At 38.5% G+C, this 23,907-nt stretch overlaps 2 protein-coding genes across 3 annotated transcripts; one reads left to right on the forward strand and one right to left on the reverse strand.

The window, feature by feature from the left end:
* The first annotated feature begins 570 nt into the window (after positions 1-570).
* Positions 571-21,129, forward strand: LOC125222589 (BEACH domain-containing protein C2). 2 transcript variants are annotated; one of them, XM_048125290.1, is made up of 33 exons: positions 571-841; positions 950-1,066; positions 1,336-3,423; positions 3,996-4,777; positions 5,459-6,121; positions 6,674-6,808; positions 7,508-7,612; positions 7,708-7,821; positions 8,416-8,492; positions 8,780-8,861; positions 9,269-9,571; positions 9,998-10,620; positions 10,992-11,076; positions 11,244-11,438; positions 12,034-12,579; positions 12,661-12,804; positions 12,888-13,358; positions 13,772-13,914; positions 14,802-14,871; positions 14,984-15,067; positions 15,419-15,475; positions 15,571-15,639; positions 15,728-15,814; positions 15,903-16,019; positions 16,682-16,831; positions 17,036-17,120; positions 17,231-17,351; positions 17,536-17,632; positions 17,713-17,826; positions 18,572-18,941; positions 19,285-20,033; positions 20,349-20,471; positions 20,770-21,129. In XM_048125290.1, exons 3-33 carry the CDS (start codon positions 1,398-1,400, stop codon positions 20,842-20,844), a joined length of 8,862 nt encoding a protein of 2,953 aa, XP_047981247.1. In that variant the 5' UTR covers positions 571-841; positions 950-1,066; positions 1,336-1,397; the 3' UTR covers positions 20,845-21,129. The 2 variants fall into 2 exon arrangements, with proteins under 2 accessions (XP_047981247.1, XP_047981246.1); XM_048125289.1 differs by lacking the exon at positions 950-1,066.
* Positions 21,066-23,220, reverse strand: LOC125222590 (cytochrome P450 704C1). Its single transcript, XM_048125291.1, has 5 exons — positions 22,506-23,220; positions 22,141-22,425; positions 21,727-22,059; positions 21,436-21,636; positions 21,066-21,365 (listed from the first exon to the last, which is right to left on the reverse strand). Exons 1-5 carry the CDS (start codon positions 23,025-23,027, stop codon positions 21,168-21,170), a joined length of 1,539 nt encoding a protein of 512 aa, XP_047981248.1. The 5' UTR covers positions 23,028-23,220; the 3' UTR covers positions 21,066-21,167.
* Between the last annotated feature and the right edge of the window lie 687 nt (positions 23,221-23,907).

Below are 23,907 nucleotides of genomic sequence, written 5' to 3' on the forward strand. Positions count from 1 at the left end.
CATATAATAATGATTTATAGCTAATACTTATTCACTCAACTAAAAAATCCTACTACAATCTAATCCCAAATGTATTATATGATAATGAGTTATAATAACCATATGACACCTTAGAGTATTATATTCTAAGTAAAAAATGTGTGCATGAAAGTTTAAATGATTGCGGAACACAATAATACTACTAACATTTAAACTCACAAAGTAAAGCGAATGACGTATATTATGTTATTACAAGAAAAACATTGAAATTAACATGCACATTCACATCCAATGATCCAATTATAAAATACATTCTCGTTACAGATTCTCTAAGAAGTAATACTCCTACTTGACTATGCGTTTGGTGGCGACAACTTCTTATTCGTGGTGCATATATATCGTCAATCAGGTTAATTGGTCGTCTCCATTTTCACTAAATAGCAAATTATGATTGCAGTCTGATTACAAGCGTGATTAAAAAAGTTTTTGCACTCAGTCTTCAAACGTATAATATAAGAAAAAATGCATAAAATTAAAACTCAATTTTAAATAATACTTCTATATGATATTGATACTCGCTCATCCTTGGAAAATTACCAATACTCTATCTCCAAATTGCTTCTATAATTGTGCAATTTGGGATGAACAAAACATACATATGATTGGGGAATGTAACTTGAAGCAGAGAAATATTTATTTGGTTGGCTCGGATCGGACTTTATTCCTCACGCTCCTATTTCGATTCCCCTCTTCTCATTCAATTTCTCCAAATTTCTTCATCCGATCGCCGTAGCTTGTCCCATATTTATGAAGGCTGATTCAATCAAATCGCCGGATTTTATCGCAAATCTTTTATTTTAAGGTAAGAAACAATAATTACCAGTCTGCATTCGCGGTGATTCTCGCGGCATGTTTGCATGAATTTGAGATCCTCCGATTCCGAAGCCTGATCTGCATTTCGTTTTTGTAGCTTCCGAATTCGTAATGCGTTGCTGGGATCTGTTGATTGAGTGTCTCGAACTTCACTTTTATCACTTGTGCTTGTTGTTTGATTCGTATGCGTGCGGTGGGGAAAAATAAATGATAGGTGCATTTTATTTAGTTGACTAAATTGTTTAAATCTTAAAGCTTGCATTAGCTCCGACGTTTACCCCAGGTCCGTGATATGAGAGTTCTAGTTGAAATTCGAAATGCATAAAACCTAAACTGAGTGGAATCTCTGTTTTCTGAAAAGTGTATATTTTCAGTTTAGTTTTGTTCTCCTCTGTTACCTCTCTCTCTCTTTCATTGTGGAGTTCAAACTTCAATATGGTTGTTAATTCTATGTGATTGACTGCTTCCAATTATGTTTTTCAGGTTTATTACAAGAAATTCATACGAGGAATATGTTTATGCTTGCGTTTATATTTTGTTAGAAAATGGAAGAAGAGGAAACAAAGAATCATAAAGAAATGCCTGGTAATGACCATGAATCACAGAAGAATGAAGGCACCAGCGTAGACGATAATATAGTATTATCTAAAGCTGCAGATATAGAAAGTGATACTAGTCATGCCAATAATGGGGGTGGTGGTACAGATTTAGAGGGAATTAATCCAGCTTCTCCTATTTTAGATGATGATCTTTTTGACCATATTCCCCTGAAAGATAAGGAAAAAATAGGTATTGAAACAAATCAGTCTCCAGGTCCTGATGACATCAGACATTCATCTATTGGAAGTGAGGAAACATTTGAATTTACCTTTCCAAATGTTCCGCCATCTGGCATAGATTCTTCACCAGATGCAGGCCTGGATTATGGTCTCCGCTCAAGCTTTGGGGCTGAGAATGACTCCAACTATGACATCAATGAGTCCCTGTCTTCATCTAGTCTTGATGCTTTGCAGCCGTATGGAGAATTTGGATACTCTGCCGATTCGCCTCAAAAGCCAAAATCTAAACAGTTGTCACCTACTGGGTCCCCAGAGCTTTTGCATTTAGTAGATTCAGCGATAATGGGGAAGCCAGAAAGTTTAGAAAAAATGAAGAGTGTTGTTAGTGGTGTTGAGAGGTTCGGAGGAGATACTGATGCAGTTGCTGTGGCTTACGTGGTAGTTGATTCACTTCTTTCCACCATGGGAGGAGTTGAGTCTTTTGAAGAGAATTTGGATGAGAACCCACCCAGTGTGATGCTGAACTCTAGGGCTGCTATAGTGGCTGGTGAGCTCATTCCCTGGCTTCCCGACATGGGAGATTTTGATGGTTTTATGTCTCCTAGGACTAAGATGGCGAGAGGACTGCTAGCCATCTTGCGTGCTTGCACTAGGAATAGAGCAATGTGCTCCGTGGCTGGTTTGTTGGGGGTACTACTTCGGTCTGCCGAGAGGATGTTCGTTCAGGATATCTGTTCAACAGAGAAAATGAAATGGGATGGAACTCCTCTGTGCAACTGTATTCAGTACTTAGCTGGGCATTCGCTTAGTCCACGGGATCTGCACTATTGGCTTCAAGTAATTAACAGAATTCTCAGGACAGTCTGGGCATCTCGTTTAATGCATTCACTAGAGAAAGCAATGGCTGAAAAAGAGGTATTAGGTCCAGCGAGTACTTTTGAGTTTGATGGTGAGAGTTCTGGTCTGCTGGGCCCAGGTGAAAGCAAGTGGCCTTTTACCAATGGATATGCATTTGCAACTTGGATCTACATTGAATCGTTTGCTGACAACATAAGTACAGCAACTACTGCAGCTGCAATTGCAATGGCTGCTGCCGCTACATCCGGGAAGTCATCCCCCATGTCAGCTGCTGCAGCTGCTAGTGCACTAGCTGGTGAAGGCACAGCACACATGCCTCGTCTATTCAGTTTCCTATCTGCTGACAACCAAGGGATGGAAGCATATTTTCATGCTCAATTTCTGGTAGTTGAATGTGGAAGTGGGAAGGGAAAGAAAGCTTCACTGCATTTTACTCATGCTTTCAAGCCGCAGTGCTGGTATTTTATTGGCCTTGAACATACTGTCAAACAGGGTCTTCTTGGGAAGGCCGAAAGTGAGCTTAGGCTGTACATTGATGGTTCATTGTATGAAAGTCGTCCTTTTGATTTGCCAAGAATTTCAAAGCCTCTTGCGTTCTGCTGTATTGGCACAAATCCTCCTCCAACTATGGCTGGATTACAACGCCGTCGCCGCCAGTGTCCTTTGTTTGCTGAGATGGGACCTGTATATATATTTAAAGAACCAATTGGGCCAGAAAGGATGTCACTTTTGGCTTATAGAGGAGGTGATGTGCTGCCTTCATTTGGAACTGCTGCTGGGTCCCCATGGCTGGCAACAACCAACCATATCCATAATATGGCCAGGGAAAATGCACTTCTAGATGCTGAAATTGCTGGATGCCTTCATCTTCTATACCATCCTAATTTGCTCAGTGGTCGTTTCTGTCCAGATGCTTCCCCTTCTGGTGCGACAGGTATCAGGATTACACTTTTCACTTTTGAAAAACTCAATATAAATAAAGGTTCACAAATTTGATTGTTAATATAAACTTGTTCGCGATATGTGATCACCTTGTTTCTTTAAGTTAGAAATGGCTGGTGTTTTTTAATTATATCCATATAAAATTGTTTTGTACTTAGTTTGATACCATATGGTGGTTCTTATTTCTTTGATATGGATTAGTTTCTTGCTTTATGTTTGGGACACCTGAAGACTAATTGAAAATTAATATTGGATGGAATTATTTTGCAGCATAGACCTATCCTTTGCATGACATCATTCTCTCTGTTCTTGAGTCAAAATTGTTTTCCTAAATAGCGGTATTGTTTCCCCAGACATATTAACTGGTCCCTAGTTGTAGCATTTTTGGTGGAGCTTGCTTTTACACTAATGTAGAGTGTTGACACACATTTTTACACACAAAATCAATTTAATGATAAATGACTCCAAATTCTCTATATTATATTCTTGCTTCTCTTTTATGCATGGTTTGAACTACTTGACATGCTACTTTTCCTTGGCGAATAATGATCTTGTGTATTTAAGGAAACCTCCGGAGGCCAGCAGAGGTTCTTGGTCAAGTGCATGTTGCTACAAGAATGCGGCCAACAGAAGCTTTATGGGCCTTAGCTCATGGAGGCCCCATCTTCTTGCTGCCTTTGGTAGTTGGCAGTGTACATGAGCATAGCCTTCAGCCACGGAAAAGTGACCTTTCTTTGTCCTTGGCCACAACTGCACTTGCAGCTCCTGTATTCAGAATTATATCTTTGGCTATTACGCACCCTGGAAACAATGAAGAGTTCTGCCGACGAAGAGGCCCTGAAATATTATCGCGAATCTTGAATTATCTCCTCCAAACTTTATCTTCACTTAAATGTGCAAAACGTGATGGTCGTGAGGAACTTGTAGCTGCTATTGTCTCCTTATGCCAGTCCCAGAAGTTCAATCATGCACTTAAAGTGCAGCTCTTTAGCACCCTGCTTCTTGATCTAAAAATTTGGAGATTATGCAGTTATGGACTGCAGAAAAAGCTTTTATCATCACTTGCAGACATGGTTTTTACCGAGTCATCGGTGATGCGAGATGCAAATGCTATCCAGATGCTCCTTGATGGTTGCAGACGATGCTATTGGACAGTTCGTGAAACTGACTCTGTTAATACATTTTATATGAGTGAGGATACTCGTCTTGTTGGCGAAGTGAATGCTTTAGTCGATGAACTTTTAGTGGTTATTGAGCTATTAGTTTTGGCAGCCCCACCGTCTTTGGCTGCAGATGACATCCGTTGTTTGTTGGGTTTCATGGCTGACTGTCCCCAATCGAATCAGGTACAAACTCACTCATGCTTTTATACGTTTCTAGTCTAAAAATATATTGGTGGTAGAAACATTTCTGTCATTTTGTCTTAGTTTCTTTTTCAAACATAAAAATTCCTACATTACATGGAGTCATGGGTGATAATGAATTCATCTCTGTAACTGCATATAGAATGTATCTGACTTATAATAAAGACACATGGGAAGCAACTTAGTTGTGTTGACCTCATAAGTCCTCTCAGATCACTGAAATCTATGGGCTTGTTTAATTGCATTTCAATCTTCATGTCTAGTTTTAACTATTCCCTGCTGGGATTACCAGATTGTATGTGGAATGAAATTATGCTTGGGTTAGTGTTTGGAAACTGAGATTTTATAAATCTGAAAATAAGACGTATAGATAAACTTAGCTGAAAACAAGACATATATTACGTAGTGAGTTTTACTTTCGGGACTACCAATTCACAAAGCTGCTGATAAGCTTAGCCAAAAGCCAATTTGAAGGCTATTCATGTTATAAATTTTTTGCTTTTACTTTGCACCCAACAATTTGGCACCTGTTTGTATAATCGAATATTCTGTCCTTATTTTTGGTTATTTGGTATGTAGTAATTTTCATATCCATCTAATTGTGAAGTTCTTTAACCATGCATGCCAAATCTTCTGGAATTTATGGCTTCTCTCTCCTTCCAGGTTGCTAGGGTGCTACATTTGATTTACAGGCTTGTGGTTCAACCGAACACATCGCGGGCTCAAACCTTTGCTGAGGCATTTATATCATGTGGTGGCATGGAGACCCTTCTTGTTCTGTTGCAGCGTGAAACAAAATCTGGAGACCGTGATGTCTCACAAATGTTGACTGAACATGATAAAGGTTTATCTTCTGCCAAAGTTGATGAAGATAATAATCATGGTGATGGGAAATCTTTGGAGAGAAAAGATCTTAGTTTACAGGAGAATGCTTCTGAATTTGAGAGTTTTGATGGTTCTACTGTATCTAACACTGAGAGGATTTCATCCACCTCTGCTAATCCATTACCTAAAAACTTGGGTGGTATAAGTTCCTTAATTAGTGCTGAAAATGCACGGAATAATGCGTATAATGCTGACAAAAGTGACGGCATAATCGTACGAATTGTTAACCTCTTGGGTGCTTTGGTAATATCTGGACATTTAAAATTTGATTCACCTGCTCCTTTGGACGTGACAAGCAACCTCCATGGTTTGCCTGAGGCAGGAGGTACCATGTTTGATGACAAGGTTTCTCTTCTTCTTTTTGGTCTACAAAAGGCTTTCCAAGCTGCACCTAACCGGCTTTTGACATCCAATGCGTACAAGGCTTTATTGGCTGCCTCAGTACGTCTTCCATCCTTTTGCTTCCTCTTACTTCCTTAAGAAACTTCTGCTTGTTCTTGCAATACCATTTGGAATATAATAGGCCTTAAAAAGCTCTGTATTATTTCCATTAGCTCTTTAAGTTGGCTTAGATGAGAAAATTCAATCTTTGATGAGTAATGCAGTGCTAGGATGAATAACTATGTCAGAATTGGTTGGTACAAATTCTGACCAAATAGTATGCGCGTTTTAGAGGTAAAATGGATCTGATATGTTCTCTCACGTCTATTGTGATGAACTAATTTTCATGTCTGTTGCAACCTTCTCTGGTCAATTATGGATATTCACCTAACATATTTATCCCATTTCTTTTATTGTTTCAAAATTATCATGAACTCCTTTGTATTGCTTGGATCACAAAGCCCAGTATGTATTCCTTATTGGTTGGCAGTATTATGCTTGAATATTAAATTATTGATGCTCCAATATATGCAAGGAGATACTGTTAAAGTACTATTAAGTTGTATTTTGGTCTTTTTGAGAAACGTTTCTGGTGTTTTCTTTGCTTTCCAGATAAATGTGTCTTCAACAGAGGATGGTCTAAACTTCCATGATCCAGGGTACCGCTTCGAGCACTTGCAAATCTTGTTGGTTCTTCTTCGTTCTCTTCCGTATGCATCAACATCACTGCAAAGTCGAGCACTTCAGGTGCTAAGTTGTGATATTCTACTATGCCTGGATCGGAGAATCTGATTTTAGATCAATGCAGACTTTTTCTGTTTCAATCTCTCTAGACTTTCACATCTTCCTCTATTTCATTTGTTTTTTTCTCTGTGCTATTTTAGGAGCTTTGCTGAGGTAGTGTTGGAGAGAGTTCTTATATGATAAAGTTGTTTAGCAAGGAAAACATGAGTCCACTTCTAAGATAACTTTGATGTTTGAAGTATATACGTTGGTCTAAAAGCATTTTTTGTTAGAGTCTCCCAATTGATTAATGCTGATGCTATCATGAAATTGCAGGCATATTCTGGGCATACATTTCTCATTCTCTTGTTTTCTTCTAGCTTATTTGCCTTCATATGGGTTTATTATTTAATATACATTGCATGCGTCAAGTTTTAGTGTTATCTCTCCAGTAGTAGAGGGTTGAGCATTATATAACAACGGAGTTTTTTGGGAAGTACCCAAATTTTCTCCTCATCTTCTCTGTTGAATTATGTAATGAAATTTTGTATTGCTTTCACAAGACCATTATGTCTAAAGTTTTTATCCCAAATTGCTACTCTACCACAATGCAAATTGCAAAACCATATTTAAATGATTGCTAAACCTAGTGCCTTTTTTTGGGGAAGCTAACTATAGTGCTGCTGGTTCCATTTGAAATCTGACACCTCATGTTTATGTCAGGATCTTCTGATTTTGGCTTGCGGTCATCCAGAAAACAGAAGCAGCCTAACAAGCATGGAAGAATGGCCAGAGTGGATCTTGGAGATTCTCATATCTAATTATGAGGTCACATCACTTATCACTTACCCATATAATGGCTGACATGGGTATTTTATCGAACCTTTTTGTGGTGCCATTTCTCATTTACATTTTTTATGCAGAAAAGTGGAAGTAAAAATGGTAACCCTTCCAGCTTGAAGGATGTAGAAGATTTCATACATAATTTCTTGATAATATTATTAGAACATTCAATGCGCCAGAAGGACGGATGGAAGGTCAGTGTCCCTTTCTGTTGTCTTCTATTCACACCTTTGTATTTTCTGCCAAGCAAATGAGGTGTTCGTAAAATTATACTCCCTCCGTCCACTAAAAATAGTCCCATTTGTGGATGGCACGGGTTGTAATGAAAATTGGTAAAGTAAGAGAGATGGGAGAAAAATTAGATAAAGTAAGAGAGACTGAGAAAAAGTAAGAGAGAAGGAGAAAAGGTGGGTAAAGTAAGGGAGAAAGTTTCCATTTTTGAAATGAGAATTTTTTCGTGGACAGAGGGAGTAAGTAATACTTTAATAGAACATATTGGGGGGGGGGGTGAGTGTCTTGAAGATGATATCTTAAATCCTATAGGCTTTGGTATATTTGTTTTTTTTCCTCTTCTACTGTGTGTCAACCTTTACATAGTTCAGTGCCACATAATGCATGAGTTGCATGTGTACTATTTCAAAAGATTTGGTGCCAACATAAAATCTTGGCCTTCCAATATACATATAATTTTATCCTTCTTTTGTTCTTGTTTAAGCTAATCTCTTTGTTTTTTCCCAACTTTGTCAACTTCTGAGTTTCATTGGTGTATCTGGCCATTACTGTGACAGGATATTGAAGCTACAATTCATTGTGCAGAATGGCTGTGTATGGTGGGTGGTTCTAGCACTGGAGATCTAAGGCTCAGGTATTGCCTGCCCAAATTACATTTTTCAGTATTCTGGTTTTTAGTGTAGAGAGCCATGGATTTTTCTCAAATCTTATTACTGTATCATTATTTGAATTCCCTCATGTACGGTATCAAACAAGGTTAAAACTTGTGGGTTCTGCTCTCCGAATTCTGGTCTGAGAGCAGTTAGCTGTGTAAACTGAAATTGTTCCAATAAAGGCAATTATGGGACCCGTGGCTATAGAATTTTTTTACATTGTGCGAATTGTTCTAGAATTTCAAGAGGCTGATACTGTGCTTCACAGACGTGAAGAGTCATTGCCCATCTTCAAAAGAAGGCTTCTGGGTAGCTTGTTGGACTTTACTGCTAGAGAATTACAGAATCAGGTAATGTTATATCTTTGTTACAGAAATTTCTGTTTCTGGTTGGCCATGTAGGGTTTTCAGTTTTCTTGTTAGTTTTCTCTTCATTTGCTGACAATATTTTGCTTTTTGTTGCCTGTATTATCGTCCTGCCTTGTGAGGCAATAACTTCAGCCTCTGTATATTAAGCAAGTTTCAAACACTGCTTTTCAACAATTACTGATAAATGTTCAAAGTTAATCATTATTCGTATGCATTCTTTTTTGAGTCACTTCCTGGGGTACATTTTTATATTTTTTAAAACAATTACCAATTTTTAACCTACCTGTCAAAATCTGAAGCTAAATTGGTAATGTTCTACGGATGATTTATTATTACTATTCTTGCAATGCTATAACAATGTCAGCCATTTTAGCTTTTCTGTCCTTCAGACTCAAGTTATTGCTGCAGCGGCTGCTGGTGCAGCAGCTGGAGGATTGACACCTAAGGCTGCAAAAATTGAAGCCGTGAATGCTGCTCAGCTCTCTGTTGCTTTGGTTGAGAATGCAATAGTGATCTTAATGCTTGTTGAGGACCATTTACGGTTGCAAAGTAAACTCTACAGTGCTTCATCTACTTCTGCTACTCCACTTTCGAGTATGTTTCTTCAGGGTGGCCGCTCTTCAACTGCAACGCCAGATCCTACAGCATCTCAAAAATCATCAACTAGTGATTCTGGACGACCCTCTCTCAATGTATATATGTACTTATATTATTTGATGAGATGAGCATTTTTTACCTGCAATAATATTGAAATACTTGCATGTAATTAACCTTTATTAAGTTTTACTTGGCAAGTCAGCATGATGTTTAACACAACACCATTTTCTAGTCGACCATTGTATGTCAAATTTGAGAAGGCTCCAATTCCAAGTATTTACACCTGTCTGAGAGGCACCATAAAAAACTTTCTTACTTGTTGGCATGTCATATCCTATGTGTCATGGCAAAAGGTCTGTCAGTTGTTCCCGAAACACTACTCTCATAATTCTGAGTTTAAAGGCATAGATAGCTTTGTTCCTGAATGAGTCTTAACATTACACATGATCAAAGTCCCTCTTTCAAATTTCCTGCATTTGATTGTTACAACTAGAAAAACTAAATCTACTTGCTCTTGGTAGGTTCTAGCTCCAATGGCGGATGGAAATGGGCAAATTTCACCAGCTGTAATGGAACGATTGACTGCTGCAGTGGCAGCAGAACCTTATGATTCAGTTTCCTCTTCTTTTGTGTCATATGGGAGCTGTGTCCTAGATTTGGCAGAAGGATGGAAATACAGAAGTCGGTTGTGGTATGGTGTTGGACTTCCATCAGCGACATCTGAATTTGGTGGAGGTGGCAGCGGTTGGGAGTCCTGGAAATTGGCGTTAGAGAAGGATGCTAATGGAAACTGGATTGAACTTCCACTAATAAAGAAGTCAGTTGCAATGCTTCAAGCTTTGCTATTAGATGAGTCCGGACTTGGTGGAGGTCTGGGTATTGGTGGAGGATCTGGTACTGGAATGGGAGGCATGGCAGCTCTTTACCAGTTATTGGATAGTGACCAACCCTTTTTTTGTATGCTTCGGATGGTGCTTGCTTCATTAAGGGAAGATGATGATGGTGATGATCACATGCTAATGAGGCATGTCGGTACTGAAGAAAGGTCAACTGAGGGTTCCCATAGAAAATCTACCAGCACCATTTCGTTTGAGACAAACACTAGAATACCAAATAGGAAACCACGATCAGCATTGCTTTGGAGGTACCATCTACGTAGCCAAAATGAATTTTTTATTCTTATGCAAGGAGTTTATTCCTGGTGGTGGCATATAATGTGTTCAAATGCAAAATCTACGATTATGTCTCTTTTTAATTGTTTTACCAATCATCAGCTGATAGTAAACGTGTGCCATGTTCATGTTGCTACACAAACACCTCAACTTGATAGCACTATATCTAATGCTGGCACACAGTCTACCAATCGGCCTATGGTCTCCCCAGTTGGCTTGAACAAGAACATCCAGTTCATTAAATAGCAGCTTCTCATATTCTTGACTATTCTCTCACCTGGGGACTGCAGGATGTTTTTCTGTATACACAAAATGAGACTAGTTGACTGTTAATTTTGTGCAGCGTGTTGTCTCCAATCTTGAACATGCCAATAACTGAGATGAAGAGGCAGCGAGTCCTGGTTACGTCTTGCGTCCTGTATTCAGAGGTCAGACTTGTATATTGTCGTGGTGTTACTGTTTGTATAGTCTTCTACCCTTTTGTGAGAGCTGTTTTATTCTTCTGCTTTTACTTTATATATGTCCATAATAGGACACTTAAAATACAGTTATTCTAATTAATATGCTGTTACCATAGTATTTTTTCATGTTGCAGGTGTGGCATGCAATTGGAAAGGACCGAAGTCCTCTACGTAAACAATATCTGGAGGGCATCCTTCCCCCTTTCGTTGCTGTATTAAGAAGATGGCGGCCTCTTTTGGCAGGAATTCATGAACTTGCTACTGCAGATGGTGCTAATCCCCTTGTTCTTGATGATCGTGCTCTGGCAGCAGATGCTCTACCTATTGAGGTGGTTATCCATTTCTATTTTGAAACAATGAGAGTTTTCCTGAATTTAGGGATTCTTTCTTTCAGTCGCACAAACTAGGATCAGTTCAGCTTTTGATGCCTCTCATTGTAAGATATAGAGAATCATTATTGCACATACATTAAAGTATTCAAATGCAAACATCTGTCCCAGTTCAACTTGTTATGGAAAAAGCATGCGTGAACTATGTGTAAGGACATTGCAATTATGTGTTGGATTGCATTAAGCTTAGGCGTGATTAAAGAGCATCTTAACTTCTCCTGCATTAACACCCATCCATGAAAGGACGCCGCTAGAAATTCTTTGATATGTCATCAATTGTAACCACAGTTTCACTTTGTCCACCATCATTAACAGGTATTCAGAAAATATATACTCCGTATTAGCTAATATTTTCTCAATAGGCCTGTAGCCCAGGTTTCCTTCTTATGTCGTGGATCAATTTATTTATCATCTAAAAAGAAAAAAGTTGCTCACCATGATAGGGCAAGATTTCTGTTACTCCTATGATTATTCTAGCTAACACTGCTTTCCTCAGACAGTAAAATAACTTATATTTGTTTACTGATGCCTTTAGGCTGCTCTTGCCATGCTGTCTCCTAGCTGGGCTGCTTCTTTTGCCTCACCCCCCGCTGCTATGGCATTATCAATGATTGCTGCCGGTGCTGCTGGTGGAGAAACCCCTGCTCCTCCAACTTCCACATATCTTCGGCGTGACACATCAATGCTTGAGCGGAAAACAAATAAGCTACATACTTTTTCAAGTTTCCAGAAACCGCTGGAGACACTTAGCAAACCTCAGGCGGTTCCAAAGGACAAAGCCGCTGCAAAAGCAGCTGCTTTGTCTGCTGCCAGAGACCTTGAACGTAATTCAAAAATTGGATCAGGAAGAGGTCTCAGCGCTGTGGCAATGGCTACATCAGCGCAGCGTCGGAGTAAAAGTGATTCTGAACGAGTAAAGAGATGGAATGTTTCTGAAGCCATGGGAACTGCCTGGATGGAATGCTTACAATCAGTGGATTCAAAATCTGTATACGGGAAAGACTTGAATGCTCTTTCCTACAAATATATTGCTGTTCTCGTTGGAAGTTTAGCTTTGGCTAGAAATATGCAGCGATCTGAGGTATTGCATTCTTGTGTTGAAAGTTCCAACCATCTCTGATATCACAAATCGCAGTTACCTGAACTTTCTGTCTGATTTTAGGTTGACCGAAGGTCACAAGCTGATATAATATCTCAGCACCGAATGCTCACTGGAATACGTGAATGGCGCAAACTTATCCACTGCTTGGTCGAGATGAGATGTCTCTTTGGTCCATTTAGTGATGATTTATGCAAACCTAAGCATGTATGTTTACAAACTGGACTAGTTTAATTTATTTGAGTGTTTGCGAGTCAATAATCTGTTAGTGTGAACTTTGATGGTGTCAGGTTTTCTGGAAGCTAGATTTCATGGAAACTTCTTCGAGAATGAGAAGAATCTTGCGGAGGAACTATCAAGGATCAGATCACCATGGCGCTGCTGCAAATTATGAAGACCATACAGAGCAGAAGCAGGAAAAACCTGAAGCTGCAAGTCCATCTAATGCCTCTATCGTGGCTGTAGAAGCAATTTCATCTGATTTGGGAAATGATGAGTATGAGCAGGACGTGGCCTATATGGATGTTAGAGCAAGTGGTGAACTGTCTGATGATATTCAGAGAATATCATCTGGACGCGGTGAGAATTCACTGAAGTCAGGGGAATCTCTGGAAGTATCAGTTACTGATAGCCTGGACTCAGAACCTATTCCAACATTGGTTGCTCCCGGCTATGTCCCGTTTGAGCATAATGAAAGGATTGTTCTTGAGCTTCCATCATCAATGGTCCGTCCACTAAAGGTCCTAAGAGGCACCTTTCAAGTAAGTTCTGCATATATTAATCAAGATATACTTTAATGCATTGTTCTAGCCCATTTTCCTGATGCATAAATGTGGTCTTACTTTCTGCATGTTCTTTTCTGCTAGTGTTGCTATTGGAAATTTCAGCATCTGATAATATTGGAACCATGAAAATGATAATAGGGGACAGCAAAAACAAGTGATAGTGATTCAGATTCACTTATGTTTAGGAAGTAACAGTGTGGTTTTGAGACCAAAACTACCCATGGTTTTCTATGTGCAGCATTAAGTGGCAACACTATATTTTACCCTTCTCCCACTATTCACTTTCTGAAGCTCCATTCCATATGATGCTCATGCTGATGTTGAACTTACTTGCATAACTACTTGCTAGTATTCTATTTTCAAATGTGTCAAATTATGTCTTTTGTCAGATAACGACTAGGAGAGTCAATTTTATTATTGATCGCACGGATAATAGTGCTATGAGAGATGTGGAGAGCAAAGGTAACAATGAAGTTGAAGAAAAGGATCGAAGCTGGTTGATATCATTGCTTCACCAAGTATACAGCAGAAGGTTAGATTTGATACTGGTTCATTCACATGACCATACTGCTTCTATCTTTTCTTCATGTTCATTATATTACTTGTAACGGTCCTACTGCCTATCTTCTTCTGCCTCTAAATGACCTGGTTTGTAAAAATCTTTGTATTTGTTTCCTTTTCATCTTTTGTGTTTATTTTATCCTGGGGGACAGATTCCTATAAATGCTGAAGAAAATGATTGTCTTCTTCATTGTTCAAGTATTTAAGTTATCCAAACCGTTTTACTCATCAGCTTAAAATGTTACTCAGATCCTAGAAACATCTTCTGTCATCTATGATTGGAAGATTACTTGTTCAAAGTTTCTTGTTCTGGTGATTATTAATGAACAGTACTCAATATATGAAAGTGCAAAGACCATTTTTTTTTTTGGGGGGGGGGAGGGAGAGAATAGTGCAAAGACCTTAATAGCTTTTTTATATGGCATTTTCAAACTATCATCATTAGATTCATACTCAGGAGTACTCACTGACTGAACAGGCATGTTTCTTTTTTTCTGGAGCTGGGGGAGGGGAGATCTGAGGCTTGACCTCTCCCTGTGGCTCAAGGGAAGTCTTCCACCAGGGTGTCCCTGGATGGACATCATAAATTCATAATTCATTAATGTTATATGTAAAAGGGACACATTAATTTGGGTTTCTCTTGAAGGCTTTGTATCCCTACCACATCCCCAATTAAGCGTGATTCTATTAGACAGTATGTTCTTGAAGATGCAATTTCCTATGGAACATATTTGTCCTACTGACAGCTTTTATTTTTTCTTTTTATGTTTGTGAGTCTCTGATCTGGTTTCACTGTTACTTAGAATGCTGTGAGGCCTCTTTTGGAATGTGCATTATTGACTCATTCGTCTCTTTCAGATATCTGTTGAGAAGAAGTGCACTTGAGCTGTTCATGGTTGACAGGTCAAATTACTTTTTTGATTTTGGGGTATGCTTCTCCATATATGCTTCTCCATATAATCTATAATCCCACAAGATAGACATTTCACCTTTTGCGCGTAATTAATACCCCCTGTGCCCACTTCTCCTTTCTCCTGCAGAGCACTGAGGGACGGAGAAATGCATATCGGGCTATTGTCCAAGCCCATCCTCCTCATTTGAACAATGTCTACCTAGCTACTCAGGTATTGATCTTGTGATATCTTCCTACCCCCTTCCTACCCCCTTTATATTAACTAATGCAAACCAATATTCCTTTGTCAATGAGATTAAGTGTTTCCATGCAAAGAAACTGACTCCACTTGTTAATATAAGCAGGGGTGTAGCCAGGAAATCATGTTGGAAGTGGGGGGAAATATTTATAGGGTAATTTTGAAGATTTAAGAAGAGGGTATTTAGTGAATATCTATAGATATATTTAAGTTGAAGTATATAAATATAGGATTGTGAGAGGGTTTTTTTTTTCATAATGTTTTGAGCTTTCAAACTGATCTTAATACACCTTCTAAAAAGTGTTATTATTTCCTATATTGAAGAGACCTGAACAGCTTCTAAAGAGAACTCAACTGATGGAGCGTTGGGCTAGGTGGGAGGTACTTTTGAAAATCAACCTGAAGTACAAATATCCAGTAATTTGTCTTGAACTGACAAGTGTCTGATAAATTGGCCATTTAATACATTTGTGCAGATCAGCAATTTTGAATATTTGATGCAGCTTAATACATTGGCTGGGCGCAGCTATAATGATATAACACAGGTGAGACTTTATTGACATTCCATACTCATCTTATGGTAGAAAAGTTGACATTTTAATACTCATCTGCATTCTGCATTTTTATGTGCAGTATCCTGTATTCCCATGGATTCTTTCTGATTACAGCTCACAGAACTTGGATCTTTCAAATCCTTCTTCTTTCAGAGACCTCTCAAAGGTGGTTTAGATCTCCTTTTTTTTTTTTCTTTTATTGTTGTAATTTAAATTACAGAATGGTTCAATTTTACATAAAATTTGTATTGCAGCCAGTTGGTGCCTTGAATTCTGAGAGACTACATAAATTCCAAGAGAGATACTCCAGCTTTCAAGATCCAATCATTCCCCGATTCCATTATGGTTCACATTATTCAACAGCTGGAACAGTGGGTCCTCTCAATATTCATCCTTTACATTATACAAATAATACCATTCTTCAAGCCTACTGACATGTTTAAATGCTTACTAGTAACATAGTCACACAGATGCAAATTAGGAGTAGTTAGATAGCACTTGAGCAATTTTCTTTTATGAGGAAGTCAAGAGTAATTAGTAATGATTGCAAGAACCATCTCTAGATTTTATCCATCAATCTTTTTTTGTGAGATATGGCATAAAATTTGTCGAAATTTATCCAGAGTTTTAGTTGGAGACTGGATGTAGTTATCACATCAGATTTTGCATTCTAGTCGCTCATCAGTAATGGTGTCGAATAAATTTATGATTAATGGGAAGGAAACCATCTAAATTCATGTATTTGATCCACAAGCTAGTAAGAGCCAAGGACATCAGATCAAGCAGCATGTAGATCGATTGCTACACTATATGCATTATGATTGATTCCTCATTGGCTTTATTGAACCTTCTATTAAAAAAAAAGCTTGTGAAGTTGTTTTTCTGCAGGAGCATTTCTTTCCTAACCCTAGTGTCAAAATCATTCTCCCTTTGGTTTTAGACTGTATCAAACTTTAATTCCATCAAAATCATTCTCCCTTTTGTTCTAAACCATATCAAACTTTCATTCTATTTTCTTTCCATTTTGTGGCAGGTGTTATATTACCTCACTAGAATAGAACCTTTTACAACCCTTTCTATTCAACTCCAAGGTGGCAAGTTTGATCATGCTGACAGAATGTTCTTAGACATTGCTGCAACTTGGAGTGGAGTTCTTGAGGACATGAGTGACGTAAAGGAATTGGTAAATGCATCAATTTTCTTGTGGATTATTATCCTTTTTATTACATTTTTTTTTCATCTTGACCTGAATTTAAGAGTAGTTTCCAGCTATTCTTTCATATGGTTGTATTAATTTGATTAGCCATGGTTGCTGCCAGGCATTGAGGATATGTAGCACTTAAATCTACTAATATCATATTGCAATTCCTTTCGTTGCTGAATGTAGGTTCCGGAGCTATTTTATCTTCCAGAGGTTTTAACCAACGAAAACTCAATTGACTTTGGTACAACACAACTTGGCGAAAAGCTTGGTATGCATCTATGTTTCTTGCTTCTGTTACAAATTTGATTTGTATTCGTGATAAGAAAAATATTTCACCCTAGCTTTGTGTTATATTTATACCATCTGTTCACATTATAGGCTCAGTTCGGCTTCCTCCTTGGGCCGAAAATCCAGTTGATTTTGTCCATAAGCATCGGATGGCACTTGAGAGTGAGCATGTCTCAGAACATTTGCATGAATGGATCGATCTCATATTTGGGTACTTTTTCACTTTTTTGTTCTTATAGCCCACTTTTCATATTTGTGTATTTTCCCTTTTGTTTTTTTAACTCCTGAACCTGCTCTCTCTCTCTCTCTCTCTCCCTTCTATATCTCACTTGCATGCACATGTTTATTGATGATTATGCTTTAATCTAAGACTTATCTAATTTCTACATATTTAGGTATAAGCAACGTGGAAAAGAAGCTACACAAGCTAATAATGTTTTCTTTTATATAACATATGAAGGAACTGTAGATATTGATAAGATACTAGACCCAGTAAGTTAGCTTTCTTGTACAATTTCAATCTTTTTTCTCAAGTATACTCCCACACTTAAATTTTTAAATATATGTGGAAGGTACAACAACGTGCTACCCAAGATCAGATTGCTTACTTTGGCCAAACCCCTTCACAACTTCTGACAGTGCCTCACATAAAAAGGATGCCGCTGGCAGATGTCCTTCAAATGCAGGTACTTAATAATGCTACAGATTATAGTTATGCTCTAGTTTCCCCCTTGTAGACGAACAAGCATGCCTATAGCAATCGTTACGGACATAATACAACTGAAATGATGAATCTTGCTGTAGAAGATGTGGGTATAATCCAGTTGGTTCTCATCCCAAATCTTTTGGGGTCAGAGAATGAGGCTTTGAGTTAGAGTTGAAATATTATAGCAACAGACCATAATGATTTGGGGATGGGGGATTATATGCCATCAAATATATCATCAAATCGAATTTATGATTTCTGTTACCCAAAGTGATAAAATCAGATCAAGGAAAGATTTGACTGGATTTGAGCTTGGCTTGGTTTCAACACATTTATTCTACCTTAAATACTTGATCTTGAAATAAGAGACTGCTCAATCTATATGATAGAATCTCAAAAAACAGTAGGTTACAAATAGGGATGAGCATTTTATTTATTTAGTTGGTTTTAATAGGCATTTGAAACAAACCGAATAAAACTGAATTATACTAATTCATTTGTTGAAAGAATGTACAAGCTTTCTAATTTGTGGCTACATTTCCTGATACCAGCAAGATTTTGCGCATGGCTTTAGAATCACTGAGCTGCTTGCTCTCCATTATTGGTTTTTTTATCTGGTATCTATATGTATCTGTTTATGAGCTTGTATTAGCTTAACCAAATTTGTTTGAGTTTGCACTAGAAGAGGCAAGTCCCGTGTATCTGATTGTATTCCTTGTGAGTAGACCATTTTCAGGAATCCCTCAGAGGTTAAGCCTTATATGGTTCCTTTTCCTGAGCGTTGCAATGTGCCTGCTGCTGCCATTCATGCATCTTCCGACTCTGTTATAATTGTTGACATCAATGCTCCAGCGGCACATATAGCACAACATAAATGGCAACCAAACACTCCTGATGGCCAGGGGACACCTTTCCTTTTTCAGCATGGAAAGCCTGATACTGGTGCTGCTGGTGGAACTTTTATGCGAATGTTCAAAACCCCAACTCCGTCTGAGTCGGAAGATTGGAATTTTCCTCAGGCACTAGCATTTCCAAGTTCTGGAATCCAAAGCACAAGGATAGTTTGTATTACTTGTGACAGAGAAATTATCACTGGTGAGCATATGTTCTTAGAGTAATTTGGTTTTAATGCTTCCCTTCCGAGTATATGTGACTTCCAGAAGTTCCAGAAGGCTGTCTCTTCGAGCCTAAATTGGTTGTAAATTGGATACATTGTTTATCAGACAAAATGTTTTTTTTTCTTCAAAAATTAAAAATCTTATACTATCAACTAAGTGGGTTTTTTTGTTCTTGTTATGATTTTTTATGACATACTCTATCTCCTTGATACTTCTTGAGTTCCCAGCATTACTTTAGCTTCTAGTTCATTAGGCATTTACTTTACCATAACAGTGGTCTTTCCATAAACTTGTATTAAAGGCCTAATACTCTGTTTTAGGTGGGCATGTGGATAACAGCGTAAGGCTGATTTCAGCTGATGGAGCAAGAACATTGGAAATAGCTAGAGGACATTATGCCCCAGTAACGTGCTTGTCTATGTCTCATGATAGCAACTATCTTGTGTCTGGATCTCGGGATGCTACAGTTCTACTATGGAGAATACATCGGTCAACAATTTCACAGTCTGGCAGCTTGCCAGAGATTTCAGGTAATCCCAGCACACCTAGATCGTCAAGTAGTGCAAGGAGATCCAACTTGGCAGACAAGTCTACGAGGCACAGGATAGAGGGCCCCATTCATGTCCTTCGAGGTCATCTAGGGGAAATAGCATGCTGCGCTGTCAGTTCAGATCTTGGGATTATTGCTTCCTGTTCCAATTCTTCTGATATCTTGATTCATTCAATAAGGCAAGGTCGGCTGCTTAGAAGGCTGCCTGGTATTGAAGCTCATTCTATTTGCCTATCTTGCGATGGAATCATAATAACCTGGAATAAGAATCTGTATGCTATCAGCACCTACACTCTTAATGGAGTTCTGGTTGCTACGAAACAACTTCCAGTTTCATCAACAATTACTTGCATAGAGGTCTCTATTGATGGTCGTAGTGCTTTGGTTGGACTAAACCCTTCTGTGGAAAATGATGGAGGTTCTGAGTGCAGTCCTAAGCTGAGTGCAGATCATGAATCAAGTGAAGGAAATAGACGGGAGCTGCCTTCTATTTGCTTCTTTGATCTCTACACTTTAAAGGTATGATCAGATCTGCTGTCTTTTGCATAAGAGTCCCGTTAAGACTTATACATGTCTGAAGCACTTAGTTTATTCCCTTAAATGCAGAACACAGAACCAAAATAAATAGGTCATTATAAGAGAACACCGAATGTCATTTTTACTTTGTTTTTAGTTCATTATAGGAAATTTGGATTAAGATGAACTAAACGATATAAAAATGACTTTCATTGTTCTCTTATGTGCGTTCTACGTTTAAAATTAGTTCCGTATTGATCACATACCCATACCCACATCCTTATCTTTTATTAATGCTTTGGGATCTTTTTCCTGCAGATCTTTCATAAATTAGAACTAGCAGAAGGACAAGATATTATCTGTATTGCTCTGAATCATGACAATACAAATCTATTGGTTTCTACAGCAGATAAACAGTTGATAATATTTACCGATCCTTCAGTAAGTTGCACCTGCTATCAGTCTCTTGCTTTTTCATTTCTTTCTTACATATATTACGAAAAATACATGCTTTGAGAAAATACCATTCTCCTATGAAACATCACAGCATATAGCTTTGTTGCGTTCGGCTTTTACACAGGGAAAGGAAGTTATGAATTGCGTCACTAGCTTTTTCTCTGGGCAAATATTGTAAACGATTTTTCCAATTGCAATCGGGGATGGGGATGTTACTTGAAGCTCTTTTGTTTCGCTGTTTGCTTGTTGTAAAGGAAATATAACTCATTCCTTTTCCTTGCAGTTGAGTTTGAAAGTTGTCGATCAGATGCTCAAACTGGGGTGGGAAGGTGACGGATTATCTCCTTTGATGAAGTAAAATGCCTAAGATGATCGATGCCGCATTTGGGAAGACTTCATTTGCACTAGGAAGTGAGTCGTTGGATGTTTATTGAATAGTTGTAGTTGTAATACCCACCAAGTTGGCAAGTTTTGTTGCTTGAAAGGCCTCATATGAGTTTCTTCATAATGTTATATTTCGCATTGTTGTGTAAAGATTTTTGTGTTCAGTTGAGGCCGCTCTTGCCACTTATTATTGTATAAACAAATGAGAACATTGTATTTTTATATTATAGCAATGTAAATTTCCTCGATTCTTTTCTTTTTTCCATAATGTAAATCAAGTCTGTATAATCTCACATCTCAGTTCTTCAACAAGTTTGTTCTTGGTTCTGCATAAACGTTGAGACTTCCACTGATATGAAGTGTGAGCATGGTTCTGTACGTCACTATGTTGCTCTCATCACTCAATCTGAACCTGAAGAAGCGAAGTAGTGCTGCTGATACGATCTTCATTTGGCGATAGGCAAAATCCTTCCCCAGGCATGTCCGAGGGCCAGCCTGAACATCGAGCAAAGCATCAAACACGTGTGTGCAGTTAGTTCAACTCCGTAGTGACAAGCTAACTTACATTGAATGCCACAAATTTGAATGGCGACTCAGGCTGAAACACCCCATTTTCGAGCCATCTCTCCGGTTTGAACTCCTCTGCATTGTCCCCCCAGATATACTGCATACGCCCCATTGCATACGCAATGTAGTAAACACCGTCTCCCCTTTTCAGTCTGTAGCCATCCGGCAGAGTGTCGTCCGTTTCAGCACACCTCCCATCCTGAAGAGTTCATGTAAGAACATAAGTGATCTCTCACCTTGTGTTTTGAGTTAGGAAAAGAAGCATAAGCTAAGGTTTGTGTTGCTATACCACTGGAACTGCAGGGTACAGCCTCAAGGTCTCGGTTATGGTTGCGTGAAGGTAATGCATTTCGTCAAGCGCTTCATCTGTGATGCTCTCAACAAATTCACTAACAGTAGCATCATTTCTTGAACAGAATTTCCTCACTTCTTTTGCAATTTTTTCTTGGATAAGTGTATTCTTGCAGAGCATGTAAAGAAACCAAGAAAGAGTGTTGGCTGTGGTGTCTTTCCCTGCAACCATGAAGCTGAGTATAATATCCCTCAAGTACTGATTGTTCATCGTCTCGGGATCCTTCTTGCTCTCCACCAGAAATCTAGATAGCAAGTCCTTCTTCACATTCTTGAATCATGAAATGTGAATTAGTTTTGCAACTATACAAAATACTATATTATGAATCACTAAAAAGAAAATTGAACTCACATCATTTTGTTCCTTCTCCATCTGTTCTCTTTTAGTCCTGATCACTCTGTCCACGAAGCTGTGGATGAAACCGATGTTCTTCTTCAAGGTTGCTTCGCTACATATGTTGAGGTATCGCTTTATCTTCCATATCGGATCTACATAACGCCTATACACCAATTCATTCGAGTCATCAAAGGCCTTAATGAACTCATTCCCTTCTGCATTCGACTCCTCTAGGCAGTTCAGATCGACTCCAAAACCAACAGTGAATATCGAATCAAGGGTGTATCTCATCAGCAAAGCCTGCCACAACGTTCACATAAAACGTCGAAGAAATAAACTAATACTGATTCACAGACAAATATTGATGAGATCTGCATTACCTGCACATCAAAGGACAGGTGGTGTTTGGAGAATTCTTGAACTGTCTTCACAAGTTTCTCCGCTTTCTGTCTGAACACCGAGCAGCTGTAGTCTCTCAGCACTCTGGTCGAAAACTCAAAGCTCGCGAGCTTCTTCTGCTGGCGCCACTTGTCTCCATCCACCACGAAGATCCCTTGCCCAAACAAATCCCTCATGATGTCTTGATTGTACTGCCCCTTGTTGAAGTTGTGGAATTTCGACTTGAGAATATACTCCACGTTTCGCGCATCAGCCGTGTACACCTCACTCTGATCCGGAGCTAGAAGCCTCCACGTCGTATGCTTCTTGGCCATCTCAGTTTGGTAGTCATACAGCCTATTCAAGTAGAAAAGCTGATCAAAAACAGTCCCAACCACAGGAGGGTAGTCTCCATTCCTGATGGATTTTCCAACAAAGATTCTGATTAACAAAGATGAAACTAGTGCAACAACAGCCAAAGCTGCTGCTGCAGCTATGTAAAAGATAGCACTGATAATATCCATCTCTGCAGAAGTTGATGATTCTTGTCCAAGCCTATGTGAATGGGAGCAGTCTTTTAAAAGATCAGAGGAAGTTCTGACAAAATGGTAGTGTCATTGATGATAACGAGCCTGCATAAATTACAAAAGCGAGTAGACAAAATAAGGCACAATCAATAGAGAGAAGACTTTTTAAAATTACTCAGGAGAATTTGGCAGTTTTGTTTGTAAGAAGACATCCTAGTGTATGTACATACTAGCTATGATTTGATGTTTTATATCATTGCAGCAAAAAAAGGCGATTCCGTTGCCTTGGTGGCCCCTATACTCCGGCCCGTTATCATGTTTTATATTATCTTCTTTGATAATGTTGTTAAAAAGTCGTGTCATATCGCATCAACAACAGCATACCTGAATTTTATATTATTTGTAAGAACATTTTTTTCTCATGAGGGTCACAAAAGGTGTCTAAATCAAGACACTAGTACTCTTCAACACCCGAACATTATGCATCCATTTTCAACACCAGAATATTTTTAATTAAAGTGAAAAAGGTAGATGATTTGAACAATCAATATTATATGATTTAAGAAACCATGAAATGCAACCCAGTTGATAAGATTGCTCCTCTTTCATCAAATACGTTAGGAGTTCTAGTCATCGTGGAATAAATGAGGAACTACTCAAGATCTCTACGTTAAAAATAAGAGGTCTCTACGTTAGAAATAAGAGACAGCCTCAAAAGGAACAATTAAAACCAAATTATTACTTGTACAAAAACTATTCCCTCCGTCCCAGTTTAGGAGTGTAATTTAGTTAGGGTACGAGTTTAAGAAATTATTAGAGTGTGTAATAATTGAAATGAGATAGTGATTGTTGAAGTGAGTAATAATTGAAGTGAGGT

Source organism: Salvia hispanica, chromosome 4 (genome assembly GCF_023119035.1).
Source record: "Salvia hispanica cultivar TCC Black 2014 chromosome 4, UniMelb_Shisp_WGS_1.0, whole genome shotgun sequence".
Classification (NCBI taxonomy): Eukaryota; Viridiplantae; Streptophyta; class Magnoliopsida; order Lamiales; family Lamiaceae; genus Salvia; species Salvia hispanica.

Bases quoted from the DNA above. Each gene is read 5' to 3' on its own strand.
- LOC125222589 (XM_048125290.1), top strand. From the start codon at position 1,398: ATGGAAGAAGAGGAAACAAAGAATCATAAAGAAATGCCTGGTAATGAC. The intron at 11,077-11,243 runs GTCAGACTTGTA...TTCATGTTGCAG, and splicing joins CTTGCGTCCTGTATTCAGAG to GTGTGGCATGCAATTGGAAA. The intron at 17,633-17,712 runs GTAAGTTAGCTT...TATATGTGGAAG, and splicing joins TTGATAAGATACTAGACCCA to GTACAACAACGTGCTACCCA.
- LOC125222590 (XM_048125291.1), bottom strand. From the start codon at position 23,027: ATGGATATTATCAGTGCTATCTTTTACATAGCTGCAGCAGCAGCTTTG. The intron at 22,060-22,140 runs GTGAGTTCAATT...TCATGATTCAAG, and splicing joins TGGAGAAGGAACAAAATGAT to AATGTGAAGAAGGACTTGCT. The intron at 21,637-21,726 runs GTATAGCAACAC...TGAACTCTTCAG, and splicing joins TGTACCCTGCAGTTCCAGTG to GATGGGAGGTGTGCTGAAAC.